The sequence below is a fragment of the Phasianus colchicus genome, chromosome 1 (genome assembly GCF_987193195.1).
Source record: "Phasianus colchicus chromosome 1, bPhaCol1.hap1.1, whole genome shotgun sequence".
Lineage (NCBI taxonomy): Eukaryota > Metazoa > Chordata > Aves > Galliformes > Phasianidae > Phasianus > Phasianus colchicus.
This window is the reverse complement of record NC_143436.1, coordinates 62,686,030-62,702,669: the sequence shown is the minus strand read 5'-3', so window position 1 is coordinate 62,702,669 and position 16,640 is coordinate 62,686,030. Positions and strand designations below refer to the sequence as shown.

The window sequence follows — 16,640 nt, the reverse complement described above, 5'->3', positions numbered from 1 at the left end:
GCTTGAAATTAGTGCCTTCAAGGCTGAACATATAAATGTTCCTCATCCACTTCAGTGCAAAGTCATGTGGCTTAGTTTAAGCTGCTTGTAGCATCTGTTTGAATTAGAATTTACTTTTTTGCTGAAGGGGAAGAGAACACCCAAAAGATGTTAGTGTCAGCTCAGCTGTCAGGACCATAATGAACATCTGTATATCTTTAAATAGCATGCTGTTTCTTTAAAGGCTATCTAACAGTGGTTCCAGGTACACAAGCTTTATTTATTATTATTTTTTTCAGTGCAACAATTACCAGTTATGCTCTGGTAAAAAGAATAGGCAGAAGATACATTAAAAGACTATCCATAACAATGACATGAAGAAATATGAAGACGTGTTCTTTTGTTGTGTAAAAAATGAGGACGTACTGCATTGTGCAGTCTTCAAATTACTAGATGTCTACATATTGCCTTTAAAGCAGCAGTATTTCTGTTCTAGGAGAATGGCAAAATGCAGTTTAATTTACCTGAGATGGTTTAATATCTGCAAGGCAGAGAAGATGGATTTGAAGCTGAGAACAGAGCGCTGTGACTTAAATTGTATTGCTAATGAACTGCAAGCAAGAGTAATTAAGTCAACACAATGGATATTTTTAAACTCTGCAGAGCAGAGCAATAAGTAGTTTTTTTATGAAGCAAAAAGTGCAGTCCAATTCCGCTGTTGAGAGTTCCAAGTTGTACATTTGTCTGTGGGTCAGAAACAGTTGGTTTAGTTGGTTATTGCTGTAACTACACGTTTATTGGCTGTCTACAGAAGATTCTGTCAAACAGACATGGGATCATGTGAACACAGGAGAAAAATTTACCTCTTTCAGCTTCAGTAAAGCTGGCTTTAGATCATTAGTAAAAGGTGTGAGCAGAAGATTGCAGTCTCTCAGCTTACGCATTCTGGCCTGTCCTCCCGAAGTCAATGAATGGAAATGTAATCTTAGCTTTCCTACCACTATTACGATTTTTTATTTCTTTTTCTTTTTTAAAAAAAGATGAGGAGTAAGGAACGTTCTCGGACCTGCCCCAAAAAAGTGATCATGCTCTCTTCTTCCACTCCACCTTCCTCTCCACCGTATCCCAGGCTGCAGGTGATTCCCTCTGCATGCTCTGTCCCTCTCTCTTCATTACTGCTTGTACAAGTGACTAAATCAATTACCAGATAACCCATTTATAAATACATTTCCAATTTTCCTTTTTTCGTATGTAGATAAGGCTTCATCAAACTCTTACATTAGACACACTGCATAGTGTTATCTCACTATTATCTGATGCACTGGAGGTTCTGAGATTTCACTGTAGGGTAATTGGTAATCACAGTAGCCTTCTTCAGTTTTGAGTTGAAGCAAAGTAGAAATGAAACTGAAGGGTCAGGTCTACCCTTAAAGTGTATACGTGCTGCTTAGAAATTCAATGGGTTGCTTCTGTCTAAGCAAAAACTCCTTTTTTTTTTTTTTACACAGAAGTTAAATCTTTTTGGAGTAGTTCAGAGATGGAAATTGCAAGTTTTCTCTGTCTTTGCTTTTTGTTTACACAAGTGTGACTGAGAATTTCCTCTTTTATCCATGAAACTCTTTCAAGTTTACTTGTATGAAGTGCTTTTTTGAACTGTTGTGCCCTGCATATGACTGATTTGATCCTTCTGTTTCCCCCACGCTCAGTCCTTTGTCTCAACAAGACTTTGCATTCTGTCTGTCTTAGTCTGGATTCAGTGTAAGCCTTATTCTGCACACAGCATATACATGTGCAGCCAGATGAGTGTACACGTGTATTTGTTGTCTTTCTAGTTAAATATTACCTGAAATCTTTAAATGCCTGTTCGTTTGTTGTATACAGTCATCCTGCTTCTTTCAGTTGTATCTATTTTTGTTTCATTTTCCTACTGCAGTAATAAATTCTACTCCTTCATCAACCTTGAACTAATCTGTAGGTAATAAAATGGCAGCTGCAGTTCCCGAGACATCCCATACATTCAATAGGAATTACACAAGTAAATTTCCCCAAAGATTGATAATGTTTATCTTCTGCCTATCAACCCTATAAACGCACGTTACCTTTAAGGAGAGTAGAGAAGAGTCATTTCTTTCTGACCCATATGTTCTCTGCCACCTCTCCTGTGTCCGACTTGCACCCACAAGACAAATCTGGGCTGCTTGTTGATCTGATTTAAAACTGTCCTAACAAAAATAGTAATTATTTTTCTGGCACACTGTGGACAGTGTGGTGCAAGGAAGGATTCAGGGATGCACATCTGGGTAGAATGGGCAAAATCCACAGCTAAACTGGATTGACTGTAATGGGGAATTGTATCATTAGATATTGTGATAGCTAGCAGCCTTCCTCTTGTCAAAGTCTTTTTAAGATTTTATGAGAAAACAACAGTTTTTCCTCAAGTTTGCAGATAAAAAAGTGAAGGTAATGGTAAAATTTACCTTTCAACCTACTATAAGGGCAATCATTTTCCAAATGAAAAAAGGAGCTTTCAGTAACTGAGGACCCTTTAGCTGTCTCCCCTCCCTGTCTTCTCCAAGTGTTTTGTTTGTCCTGTCCTTCACTTGCCTAGTTCAGTCATGAGAGTTTACTGCTGCTGGGGTCCAAATACGTGTTCACTATTTTCTGTGTTGTGTCCCATAGGAAAATTTTTGTGTGCCTCTTTGCTAAAAAAAAAAGAAGCTTCCTCCTTTTAATTCTGAGGAATATGTACATCCTGTGCTACAGAGCTAATCCATTAGAGCCAGTTGAGGGATCTGCCTTTGGAGAGATTTTTTTCCCCTTATTATTTTTCTGAAGTTGTCTTGGCCCAAGGCCTCATGATAAGTCAGGTGGATCTTTGTCCTTCTTACTCTGATGTCTTTTAAAAACTCTCTCTCTGCACTGCTAATGGAGTCTTTCTGCCACTTCTTTTAATCTTTTATTTACTTCCTTTGACCTAACATCACAATATGAGTTGTATTGAGTATCTTACTATCTTTATTACACTAACCGTGGTTAAATGAGTTAATATGAAAGAGACTTAAATCTTCCCTATGGGAGCCAAGTTATTATTGTCAGTTTTAGAATATTCTTCTTAATAAAATACTTATCTTTCATTATGACTTCTTTGCTGCTTGCATTGTCAACAAAGTAAGACGAAGTCTGTTTGACTAGAAAATTGGTCTGTGATTGTTATTAAGCTCATAATTTGTTGCCTGCAGAGATACAGGGATCCTGGTGCTGGATATCCTGGGGAGCAGAGTCCCAGACAGGAAAGGGTAAACAGCATGAACAAATGGCATGGATGCTGATGACACAATGCCGTGTTGGATGTGTGCAATTCAGGAGGCAAATGTACCATGTAGTGAAACACACTTACCTAATGCTGCTGTTAACACGCTGCAACTGCAATTAGGAGTGACTATTTCTGTGTGATGCCCACATAAATGCATAACAAGCCTTCATCAACAGTTTGCTATACGCTTTTATTTTGCCATGTATTTGGCACTTGAGCTCTTCCCGTTCTTCTTTTTCTCTTACACCTCTTTATTGGAGTATGCTATGGCTGTAGCAGAACAAGAAGAGTTATGTTTTGTGCTAATTCATGCGAACACAGTTGCATTGTGTTCGCTGCTTGCTTTCTGGATGGTTAAACAACTGGCATTCCATCCTGCCTCCTACAGGCCAAAGATGAGGCATTATGTGGTATGGAGACTTTGAAGCCTTCTTATTAATGGAATATTCAACGGGCTGTCTAAGTGGTTCAGTATTATGCAGAAGCATGGGAAAAGGAGAGAGAGGCATTCAAAAGAACGAGCTGATTTGAATTCATATTGGTAAATTAATTGACGTTCCAGTAAAGGCTTTTAATGAATGAAGTCATAAATGATAGCCAGCTATAAAACTGTTACAACTTCAAAAATGTGTTCTACACAAAAGGCACTTGTGGGCCGAATGTTTTCTGACAGGCAGTGGAAAATGAATGAGCGTGTGTCTGCAGTGACACAGAACCCACAGCTTTATAATAGGCCCTAGTTTTAGTGAAAATGATCTAGTAGAGAGGAGTAGGTGGAACTGAAAGCAGCTGAAAATAGTATTATTAATGCATTTGAATGGGAAAAGTGTTTCTCACTGATTGGGTGTGAACACAGTTTTCTGTTCTGCTTTGAAGAACAGTTAACAACATGTAGCAGCACTCTGGCTTTCTTGACAGATCAAGCCTGAGATTTCTTCATGCTCGCTTGTAATTCCTGCTCCATTTACTTTTGAGTGCTACAAACATATTAGCTGAAGGCTACATGGTGTTGCAAGTGATACTCCTGCTCTGCACAGCAAGCCAGGTCTTTTTTCCATGTTAGCAAGACTGATACGAAGGACCAGAATAGCAGAGGTGAGAAATGTTGTGCTTGGGGTGTGTTGACGTGGCAATTCAGACAAGTGCAGAAGCAGCGTTGAAACTTCTGTGGTAGTTTGATTTTGCTATGCTTTGCATCAACCAGCCAGTCTCGTTAACCATCCTCTCGTTGGTAAGTACAGCAATCTCTTTTTATATACTGCCAGCATCTTTAAGGAAACTATCCATAACCATTACCCTAAAAATGTGTGTTTCTGAGCAGAAGATCTGAGAAACACAAATATATGCGGATTTAGATGTGTAAAGGAAATCCTTGACAAAAAAAGAACTGTAATGGAATGAGTTGGTGAATCAGTTCCTTTGTGCGTGATAAAGCCACATCTTGATGTAGAGTGGTGGGAGTTCTTTGGATGGTAATGCCAGAGAGGGCTCTGTGCTTGTTGCAGCAGTGGGAGAGCTGTGAATAATGTCTAATTCAGCTGTTTTTTTTCTCCTGGCCTGGAAGGTCAACATTTAGCACTTCATTAGAATAGTAATCCAGTACACAATAGAAATGAAAACAGTCTTCAGAGGGGAGCTTCTTTCACTGCTCTGCATGTGAATTTCATACTTTTTGTCTGGCTTTCCTTTTGGGACTTATTTTTATTTTTATTTTTTTTCCCTCTGGTTTATTTAATTCCTCCCTCCCTCCTTATCTCACAGAGATCTCCTCGTTTATTTTCTGATGACCAAGTGCCTGAGAATGTTGAACAAAGGGCATGTCAGCTGGCTGCCCTCCTGGAGCCCAGGCCTGCAGCGAGGCATCAGGTGACTACAGCCCCGCTGTCTGTGAGCTGCTGTACCAGTGGGTCAGTGTGGGGACTGCTGGCATCTGGGGTTCACACAGGTAGAAGAGCTCACCGAAATACAGGGACCGTTGCTGCTCACAGTCCTTTGGATAAAAAGGAAAGAGCAAGTTTATTTTGTGTAGTATTTTTTTTTATCAGACTTGACAGCTTTTAATAGTCTCCTTGATGAATGCTTCTGTTATACAAGACAGTGTAATCAATAGGGTAAAAAGCAGCCTCCAAGCTTCAGAGCACATGCTGAAAATGAGCTGGACTCCAGATCAAATCATCTCACAGTGCTTGTTTACCAGTCAGTTGCTCCCCAGTTTTACTTGCTGCTGGAAGCAAGAACACATGCATTTTCCAAGCATAACTCCTGGCTCTGAAGTACGACTTTTGTGCCCATACTTCCTGTATTATTATTTCCAACAACAGAGTTGGCAGCTTGTGCCGATTTTCTTTGATTCAGATGTACACTTTTGGTTTGTTTTTGTGCTTAATTTTTTCTCCTGTTTGTCTTCTCTGGCATATGGGAGTGTGCCGATTTGAACCGTGCCTTCTTTTGTTTCTCATTCCTTGCCCCATTTCTGTTTTTGGTTATCTTCAGCAGCCTTTGGCAAACTGGAGAGTACTTTTAGAAAACACTATTAAGTGATTTTTTTTTTGCAGAATTTATGGGTTTGATTTAACTGTGCAAAATTAAACTGTCTTCTTGAGCAGGAGTATAAACAGTCCTATAACTTTTGCTGGTGGACATAACTTTTCCAAGCCACCTCAAAGGGAAATGTGTAACAAATAAGTCACTTTTAACTGCTGTTCTTTGGGGATGCAGTCTTTGCTGATTTGCTGATTAAAATCAGTGAAGCTGTTCTCCAGGAAGGAAGAGTGAACCTTTGGCTGGATTTGAGATAGGATGTTGCAGACATAGAAGAAACCATGTAAGTGTGGGTAAGGAGACTGCTTTAAACATACCAGCATTTATTTGTTAATGGGTGACACAACTGAAGATCTCAGGCATGATCTGAGGATAGCATGCTTGTATGTGTTTCATTACTGTGTAGAAATAATGGTACAGAAGTTAACATCTGGACCCAAACATCTACTTCCTACCTTCTTCTTGCTATCCAGCACTTTCAGGCTCTTTTTGAGGGTGGAGAAGATTAACAGTATTGCATTGCAGAGAAAAAAATCTTAATTCTTTACAGTGTAGAATGAAGGAGAAGAGAAAATATAGTGAAGATGGAGAACACAAAGTAGAGGAAAGGATAAAGAGAGTAAGGCAGAGATTAAGACAGAAACAGATGTTGGAACACTGCAGACAATGACAGATTATAGTGTGGGATTTAGGGAAAGAAATTGAGAAAAAGTAGAGTACTAACAGAAAGCTCAGGGAAAGTAAGAAATTTTCAGAAAAGCAATTCGATTAAATATTGATGATCTTAATTACAGAAAATCACAGAATCACAGATTTTTAATGTACAGTGTTTTAATATACTGTTATATTTCTGAAAACCCACCTATTTTTTATTGTGCTCAATAGGTTTAATCAGCAAGCTAGATTTTTCTAAGTGGCTAGAAATTACTATTTTTGTGTGTCAAGTAGCTTCATGACATCTATTTTTGTCTTTTTTGTAGCATAAAACATAATTTTCTTTTAAAAGAAAGTCAAATGTTTGAAATTTACATATTTTTTTCTTCCAGATAGTAATTTTAAGGAATGCACGGTTCCTACCAGTACTGTCTGATATATCTGACTACCTTTTTTTTTTTCCTACTTACATTAAGTGTATCAGAAGGTGGGCATTAGTTAGTCATAAAGGGAGTGAGAAGAGTATGTTGGGAGCCCATATCTTCTGTCCTCCTGTGAAGGGCCCATTTCAGAAGGATGCATATTTTCAGTTAGAGATTTGTTCTTTGCCACTTGATAAGCAGAAATGGCAGATTGCATTATACTGTTTAATCATTTTTACTGGGGTGTTTCAAATCTACTACATTAAATTTTATACTGGAAATCTGGTGCTGCTTGTTGGCAACGGTTACAAGTGAATTTCTCCCACCTCGAAGGAGAGCAGGATCTTTTTTTTTTTTTTTTTTTTTGCATTTATAGTTAAAATGTAGAAGTGGTCTCATGTGGCCTGAAATAGAATCCTAGTGTCTTGAGCCAGTAATACGGAACAACAGGAGATACAGGAGGAACAGAGGAAATTGATCTGGGATCTGTGCCAGTGGCTTAGTTGGTTGGGTTACAGGAGGCTAGACATCTGTGGAAGTAGGTAACTGCTTCCAAATGGCCCTCAGTGACTTAAAACGTAATAAAGGACAAATTAAGAACAACATACTCTGTCTCACTAGGGAGAAATTGAAGATGCACTGGACATTTTTTTCCAAGTTGTCCTACAAATGTCATTAAGAATATATATATATATATATTTTTTTTTTTGTGGTGGGCAGAAGTGCCTGAATTTTTGTTTTTATTTTCACCTTCATATCTATGTATGATTGTTGTGATTCTTATTTTATTTTTTAGCCTGAGACTGAACCGTCTCGCCGATTCTTTGTTGACCAGTGGGAGCTCTCCCTTAGCCTCCGTTCTTCTAATCGCCCTTCTTCACCTTCATCTGACTCTCTTCGACAGGTAGCATTGGCCTGAGCATTGCTAGGTGCACTCGGCTGTGTCACTTACCCACCCTGGGCCCATTGGCCAAGGACAAACCACAAGAGATGGCTAGGCTTGCAACACTTCACCTGCAAAATGCAATGTCTGTGCATATTCATGCACAACTGAGAAATCAGGCAGCCTGTGGCATAGCTTGTTGTCAAACATAAAGCAGTTTGAAACTAAATATATGTAACTTTTGGTGCAAATGTAAAAGCTTCTGGTTCATCTCGCTCTCAAATTGTTTGTTGGTTTTTTTTTTTTTTTTTTTTTTTTTGAGCACTAATAGTCTAGCTTTGGAATAAAGCTTTCTTGTTTTGCTTGCTGCTTTTGTTGAGATTCTGGGCCAAACTACAGAATGGGCTTGTGTGTATATGCTTCATCTATAGTATGAAATACAGAATACTTTGGCTTTCTGAAAAATCACTAGGAATTTCATCTAGTTGCAGTTGTCGTGCTGGAAAACAAAAGGAATTTGATTTGACCTAAGCTGAAGTGGTTCTTTGCTCACTGTTGAAAATGTTGAAGACATTTACCCAAGGAAAGTTAAAGTACTCCATTTAAAATCCAGTATTTGACCAGTTGCCATGTATAGATAGAGAAATCAGAACCACAGAACCTAAAATCAAAATCTGAGCAATTACATTTCCTGCACCAAATAGTCTCAGATGTTGTGAGTTAAGATTAGCATAATCAGTTTTTGGGCACAGAACTTTATATGTGCTGATGGGAATTTAAAGATCCTGAAGCACCTGCAGTTAAGGTTGGATGAAGGTTTCAAATCAGAACCTGTTTAGTTGAAATGCAGTTTCAGCTGAAAGAAAATGTCTGTTGAAAGCACCCTCTTCCCCTGGAAAAGCTTGAAAATTCTGAAAGACAAATTGTGTTATTAACTTGCATACATAAGTACTGCAAACGCTCAACATTTTGGGCTGGATTTAGCAGACGAGCCTGTAAGAGGAGTGAGTATAAATTCTTTGTGGGCAGAAATAAACCTCCTTTATTGTAGTGACGTAGCTCTTGAGGAATTAGGACTTCAGTGATAGCAACTACAGTCTCTGATTCCCAAGCTTGCCGTTTTCAGACCCTTTTCCCCCTGAAATACCATTCTGTGATGGATTTCAGATTTTTGTGATGCTTCCTGCTTTTCTCATGTCTGAGTGTGTGAAGGTCTTAAATTACATTTAAAAATCTTTAGAAATCTTACATTTCTAAAAGGATAATAACCACTCTTGTGAAACATATACTGCGTTGTTAGTTATGGGAAATAACTAGTTCTAGTATGGTAATGGGAATTTTGGGAGAAGAGTTCAATCTTTTCCTTCAAGATACTGCTATCCTAGTGATTTTGCACTTGCCAGAAGGCAGTGTCTTTCTGCTCCTTCATTTCCTGGGGAGATTCCAGCTAGAAATATTCATAATACTTTGTAGTTTGGAAAAGGAAAATTGCTTGGTGTGCTCTTTGCTGCTCTGCTGAGTCAAATTCGTGGTGTTTGCAGTGTGATTAAGCTAACACGGATGTAAGCACATAATTCTCTTAACCATGTAATTATTGATGATGGCTGAAATTATTTCCGTTGAAAATCACTTCCTCTGCTCCTGCAGTGACTGAACATGGCTTGCAAACACTCATTTTAGACCATCTAGTGTAACTGCCAACATGCCTAGGTTTCTCAGAATACTGGAGGGTTTTTAGCTATCCACAATTATTGCATCAGTCAATACCCATGATGGAGAAAAGCCGGGTCATAAAGCCATATTCAGTGTTGATTGAATACATGTTCCAGATGTTTGCAGGTATGGCTTTAAAGTGTTGGATGAGATTCTTGCCATCGTTTTCCATATAAACTTCTATGTATTTTTAGCTTTGGAAAAACGATAGTTTTGAATGAGTGTGAGTTCCTGAGTTAAGGATTTCTTCCTGCTCTGTGAATGCACTTTAAATGTATTCTTTTCAGGTTCTAATCATATAAATAAACTGGTGCAATCAGCATGTTACATTAGACTCTATGACGTGTCTTCCAAAATGTCTTTGGTTCTGATGCCAATTTTACCTGGAACCTCAAATCTTTGTCTACATTTAGTTTCATCTTTGAGAGGTGAATCTGTTCAGGTTTCCAGGTGCAAAGTACCCCATAAGCAAGAAAGAACTTGGCTTTCTTCATCATCATAGTATTTCTAGAGCACTTAGAGAATGCAAAATGCAAACCTTCTTTTTCATAGTTGCAGTTGATATTGGACTGTTCCAGTGATTACTGATGACACTAGTGTTGCTGTTGCTACTTGTCACTCCATATTGTCCACTGTCTTGGCATGGTTTCACCTCTCTGCACCTTTTCACCACCTAACCTATTATCATTTTAGTCATTTTTATAATTTTATTTCTTTTTCTTTTCTCACTTCCCTTTTGTTTTACTCCATCCATCTGGTAGAAGTATATAAAGATGTACACAGGCGGAGTGAGCTCATTGGCTGAGCAGATAGCCAATCAGCTTCAAAGGAAAGAGCAACCCAAAACCCTTCTAGACAAGAAGGAACTGGTAAGATGATGTGCAGAAGATGATGTGTGTTTGTGATTAGATGTACTGTAGATCCGAAGTATTGTGAGTGTCCAGTTGTTAGTACAGCTGGTGGATCCATAGTAGCTTTGTAAAAGACTTAACTTCCCTTTCTCCATCCACCCTCTCTCTTGTCCTCATTTTCCTTGTAAAATTGCTGAATCTAATCTCAGCACTCAAGGATTAGCTACAACCAGTTGACAAACTGGTGGTCATATTTGTGAAGATGTGTTTGTTCCACTGCAGCTACTTCAACATTGTTGTTTACTAGAGGAGGTACTAGTTTTGGTCTAAGAATTGCAGTTTGAAGGATCTCTTAATGGTTTTGCCTTTCTATCATATGCCTCCCTCATTTATTTATTTCAAGGTCATTGTTAAAAGTACTTGTGTCCACTTTTCCATCCAGAGCCTAATTTACTCCTCACATACATAGGCATGACATCCTAGGACCTTCACTGGACTTCAAGGTTAGTTTTTGGTTTCCTGGCTAAAACTGTGTCACAGTGCTGCAGCATCCGTGTGTCAAAGAACAGCGGCATCCAGATGCTCCCATATCTGCAAAGATGAAGAGAAAGCATGACCATGCGGTCTTGGTGAGAATGGACACACACAAATTTAATCACGCCTATATCTGTCTAGGGCTCGCTCAAAAAGGAGTTTCCCCAGAACCTGGGAGGCAGTGATGTCTGTTACTTCTGCCGCAAGCGAGTCTATGTGATGGAAAGGCTGAGTGCTGAAGGCAAATTCTTCCACCGCAGTTGCTTCAAGTGTGAATACTGTGCCACCACTCTGCGGTTGTCATCTTACGCCTATGATATTGAAGATGGTAAGAGAAATTGCCTTTTTGTAAGAATTCTCTGGAAGTTTGTCAAGCGATTTCACAGCTCGCTGTTTGCTTTCAAATTATTTGGTGAGTTAAGAGACGGAGTAACTTCAGTTCCAGAGATATCCTCTCAAACTGTTACAGCTCTGTGGGTTTCCTGTGGCCAGGTAATGCTGAGAGCTGTGAGGAGTTAATGTAAGAATAGCTGCTGGAATGGAAAGAAACAGATAGTAGTTGAGGGCTTTAAAATGGTTTGGCAGCTGTCTTTTAAGGCTAGATCCTTTACTATTCCTTCGATGACATTTAAATGAGGAAACTCATTTTAGTTTTAAATGAGTTTAGTTTTAAATCTAGTTTGGTTTTATTTAAGAGAACATAGCGTGTTGGAGGCAGACATAATCAGCTTTTACTTTTTAAGAGAACACAGCAGTAGAACTCTACATTTTAGATATAACAAAAGAAGAATTTTATAATCAAGGGCTGTGATAATTGATAATTATGGACTAAGTTATATTTTAGTGGGGAAAAATAGGACATAGAAGTTGAGTAGGGCTAGGTCAATGCTAAATATATGCAGAAAGAATTAGTTACTGAAAGTTGGGTAATAATTTTTTCTTTCTGTGTCTGATAGACTGAGGAGCAAGAAATATGATTACCAAATAAATGAATTTATTGATGACTCGGTTAACAGAGTCCACATTTAAAGGATTATTAACAGATCACATAACAGATCTGACAAACCAGACAGTGTGGCAGCAGTTGAAACTTACTTTAGCACCCAGAAGATGAGCATGTTGAAAATTATAATTTCAAATTGCACGTCACTTCTGAAGAGTAACATCCTTCAAAGAGTAGCAGTGTTATATTTGTTGCTTGTTAGCAGAAAATTCACATCTTCTGAAGAAGTAAGGTGTCTTAGATAAAGCTTCATGTATATCAAGAAGTATAACATTTGCCTTCTTTCAAAACTGTCATTTATCTTTGCTCTGATCTCACAATAAAATATGTATAAGATGATGTAATACTAGGGAGATATTAGATGGAGAGGCTTCTACACCAGAAATGATGACATAGCACTTTTTCCTGTTATTTTTATTTCTACAAATGATATTTTTCCACACTGATTGAGTGAAAGATGAAGTAAAAATTGTAAGCTGTATGCTACAGGATGAAACTCCAGAATGCTCTCTGCAGACTGAAAAGTTCTAAAATTGATAGATACCTGTGTAACTGGGTTGAATATTTTTGAAAATACTGACAGTGGCCATGGATACATCAGCTAGGCTTATGGGGCAGAAAGAACCAACATAATATTTCTATTGAAGATGAATTATATAGCGACCTTTAGTAATGGGCTTGGATCACAAAGAATTGAGGAATCTTGGAATCATCAAACCAGCCACCCAGTAAGGAATAGAAAACCCATTATTACTTGTCCAGAATGACAGCGGACTTGACTTGTAAGTTTAAAGGGGCCAGTGATAATTTTGAAATCTATGTGTAAAATCAACAGCTTGGTCAATTATCAAAGCTGGGACAAGGCAGTTGTTGAGCACTGCTGTTATTTTGTGCATTCAGAAGTAATGGGGTACCTGATTAAATGTGCAGTAGCAAGCTGAGCTTTTCTGTCTGTTGTATGTGCTGAAACAGTTTTTGCCACCAGACTTAGTGATTCTCTCTGCCAGCCACCTTATGTACACAGTTATGGCCAGACAGCTCACAATGAAACAAACACAAAGCCTGGAGTCTCAGCACATCTGCAGCATTGATTCTGAAGACACTGTTACACGGTTAACAATTTCATATGTATATATACCAAATGTGACCACATAGAAAAATGTATGTTATTGTCACTAATCACTGTGAAAACATAGCTCGTGTTTCATTCTGGATTTGTTTTGAAAGAAAAGATAAAATGTATGCATGCAGTTGCTATTCATCTAGCCCTTCTGACTGAGCGTCCTGTAGTGTTCTACAGTCAGTGTTTGGTTCAAAGCCTGAGTATGTAAGGGCGTTGCTGTTGTTTTTTCTTGTTGGATGTTTCCCCCTGAAGCAATTTGAAAGACTCCACATTAACAAATGTTTGTTTAAGCAAGCAGTTCTCAAAAGATAGTCTTTTTATCATAACACAATGTGCTAGTACCAGCTCAGAGAAACTGTGGAAAGCAGCAAAGGTCAGAGTATGGATTTGAAATGCGTTAGGAAGGTTGTAGGAACAGGATATCAGAAGGTATGCTGTGGGCTGCATACACTTAGCAGGATATGGTAGCAAAGGTACCTGGGAAGATAACCGCGCCATCAATTTGCTTCTGTTATTATTATTTGCACTGGGGTATCACTAGTGCTGCTTTGTCTGTAAGGATAGTGTTCAGATACTGGTGAAAACCCATCTAGGCTTCTGGAGTGTTACTAAAACATTAGTGTCACAACAGGTCTTACTTGTGAAAATGACTCTTTGCTCGATAGCCCTTTCTGCAAGTAACTACAGTCTCTTTTTGGAGATGGTTCTCTGGGAGTTAATGCCCTCCTCTCCCTCTTTCCTCTGCTGGTTGTATTCATTCTTGCTTTTTCCAAAAGTGCTTCTGCCAGCTTTTCATGTGATGATTTCTTTGTTCCTCACACACTGCCGCATTGTTAGCATGTGATACCACACAAGCCTCACAGCTTTGCTTTGGTGTTTGATAGGATATTATGCTCAATGGCTGTCAGGCACCCAATGAAAGGGAAGCTAGCTAGGCAGGGGAGAGAGGAGGGCTGGAGTTAAAACTTCAGATATTGCTGTCTCGGTGCATACTGATTAAACTAGAGGAAGGAAGGACAACAGAAAATAAGTTGCAGTGAGATGGACATTTATATTGTGTTAAGGTGCTGTGTTCTTGTTGTCGACCATCATTAATGTTCTGTCTGCAGGTAAATTCTACTGTAAGCCCCACTACTGTTACCGACTCTCCGGTTATGCTCAAAGGAAGAGGCCAGCAGTGTCAGGAAAGGTAACTCATCCTTTTCATCTAGCATGTCAAGTTAATAGGTGTTGATTCTTAACACTGTAAATATGCTTTTCTTTTTGTGAAGGTAGAAAAATTCAGAATGCATCTAATGGTGTTGTTATGTCATAGTATCCTAGAGTTCTATAAATTTTCATTAGAAGCTTGCAATTATCACTTCTCTTTTCATGGTTCTTATTATAAAATGATGTACTGATCCACTCAGAACAGTATTTTGATTTGTATTCTTGTTGTACTGAAATGCTTATTTAGTCCATGAAGAGACTAAATAACTTATGTTGCTGGTTTTGCTTTTCCTTAAGATTAAACAAATTATTTGCATTTCTTCTGAAACTTGAAATTGTAACTCAGTTGCATAGGCTATAAAGATGATGTACTGTCTTTTCTAAATGTTTGCTGTCTGTTAGTGTGAACTTGTATGGAAAGAAAGGGTATCCTTTTCCCTATATCATTGTAATGGAAGCATTTGTGTTTTAAACATAGGCCCAAGACCTACTGTGTAATACAGAAAGGTGTCTCTGCTTTTGTCTTTATAATCCAGGGCGTATTAGACTTAATTTATCTCCTCAACTCACTGTAGAATTTTTGCATTCTCGATGTGAGCAAGCTCTGTGGTAGTTTCTTTGCATTCAAGTTCTGTTAAGATTGAATGCTACAAACTGACCTTCCCCCTTAGATGATATTTTCCTTTGTGGTGGTGGTGGTGATCTTTCTGCTTGCTTGTCAAGTTTTGTTAGTACAAGCTAGAGCTTGCACCTTTTTGGGAGGGCTAGGGATCCATCTCAAAATTTGTGCCATTCTTTCAGCCAAAAAGAAAGACCAAAAGTGAAACATTATGTATCCCAGATGAGCAGATTTTAGGGATCCTACTGCTTTGACTTTCTTGGATATCCAGCTTGTTTTTCGGGGTTTTAAGCCTGTTGAGAAGGAACATGTTTGATACAGACCTTGCCTTTATAGAATAAATAAGGGGTATCTTAATTGCCAAAGGGATGTCTCCCCAGTTCATTGTGTTCAGTACATACAATCTCATATGAAAAGAGTATTTTCTAGGTGCTTGCAATTTTAGTATGGATTTAATTCATTTCCTCACTCTTCCAGGACACCAAAGGACCTCTGCAGGACACCATGGCAAGTGATGGAAGTGGACGGGCAAATTCCATCTCCTCCTCAGCAGAGAGGGCCCCAGGTAGCTCCGCTTCCTTCTTTAGCAGGGTGGTGCAGTACTCTCTCGGCTTCTTTGACAGAGTTAGGGTGGCAAGCCAGCGACTGCAAAGCACAGTTTCCTGGATTGGGCACCAGGTAGCCCAGAACCCTTTGGACTCCTTTTTCATGTGTCAGCTGATGGCTTTTGGGGTTCCCTTTCTCTATGTCCAGTCAGAAGTTCTCGTGCAGATCTTAGGGGAGTTCTGTGGCCAGTCTGCTGACCATTAAGAATAACGTGACCCAACTTTATAAGCTGTATAACTCTGTGAATTGGGGTGCCGTGTGAAATTTGTGTGTTATGTGAAGTTCTCAATATGTTATTTTGCATTGTGGCTTTGGGGCCTAGATATTCTCATTTCTTTAAAGGACACTGTCTGAAATAGTTCGAGGAAAACACAGATCCTCAGTTAAGGGTCTCCTCTGAGTGGACTCAGATAAAGAGGCTTTGTCTGTAATGTATGTACCTCACTGTTGACTCAAGTTGCAAGTTCTGATACACTGGAATTCTCAAATTGGATTTCTGTGTTTGCCTGAAATTTGGGAGTAGTTTCTCATTCTCCCAAATTTTTGTTCACTAATCTGGTACTTGAATGCAAAGATCCCATTATCTCTGGATTGTGTCTCCTTTGGAATTCTGGGTGTCTGTGACAGCTAATGGGATGGGATTCCTTAAGCTTCTTGAATTTCGTGGTGCTGACAGGTCATGGTGCTTTTCCCTTACTGCCAGATTCTGTGCTGCTCCTGGCCATGGCTTTGGGAATCAGGTAGTGAATGTGTGTGTCTCACTGTGAAGTATTTTTGCCTATTAAGTTAAAACTCTAATTCCTTCTAACATGGGAGAAGTGACTCTGCTACAAATGCTCGTTTGCCCAGCCCCTATATGCTCACTTAGTGATGTCAGAAAGAGATTTGGTTCTAGTATTGGTTCTAGAACGCTCTGGAAACAGGAAATTAGGTGCTTTTAGAGGGAGAACATACTTAGAGGAAAAATTTAGAAAAGAATGTCTTCACAGTGCTAATTGAGAAGAAACATTAAAAACATACAGGCAGATAAAAATCATCCTTATATTTGACATAATATTCTTACAAGCATTTCTAAGGTGGTAACTGAACACAGAAAGTCATTCTTACTGTGTGTGGTTGACTCTTTAAGTGTAGTTACACTCGCTGTTTTGTCTGTTAATGGTGTGGAATTTCCGTATGGCAGAATGGAG

General features: G+C 38.8%; 1 protein-coding gene across 1 annotated transcript in view; it reads left to right on the top strand.

Annotated features, from left to right (window-relative positions):
• MICAL3 (microtubule associated monooxygenase, calponin and LIM domain containing 3) overlaps positions 1-16,640 on the top strand; it is a 146,586-nt gene that overhangs the window by 63,406 nt on the left and 66,540 nt on the right. The window contains exons 18-25 of the mRNA XM_090145484.1: positions 1,020-1,115; positions 3,219-3,275; positions 5,054-5,158; positions 7,706-7,813; positions 10,267-10,374; positions 11,032-11,218; positions 14,126-14,205; positions 15,322-15,409. Of these exons, the coding sequence (XP_090001610.1) occupies positions 1,020-1,115; positions 3,219-3,275; positions 5,054-5,158; positions 7,706-7,813; positions 10,267-10,374; positions 11,032-11,218; positions 14,126-14,205; positions 15,322-15,409 (829 nt within the window). The remainder of the gene's footprint in view (positions 1-1,019; positions 1,116-3,218; positions 3,276-5,053; positions 5,159-7,705; positions 7,814-10,266; positions 10,375-11,031; positions 11,219-14,125; positions 14,206-15,321; positions 15,410-16,640) is intronic.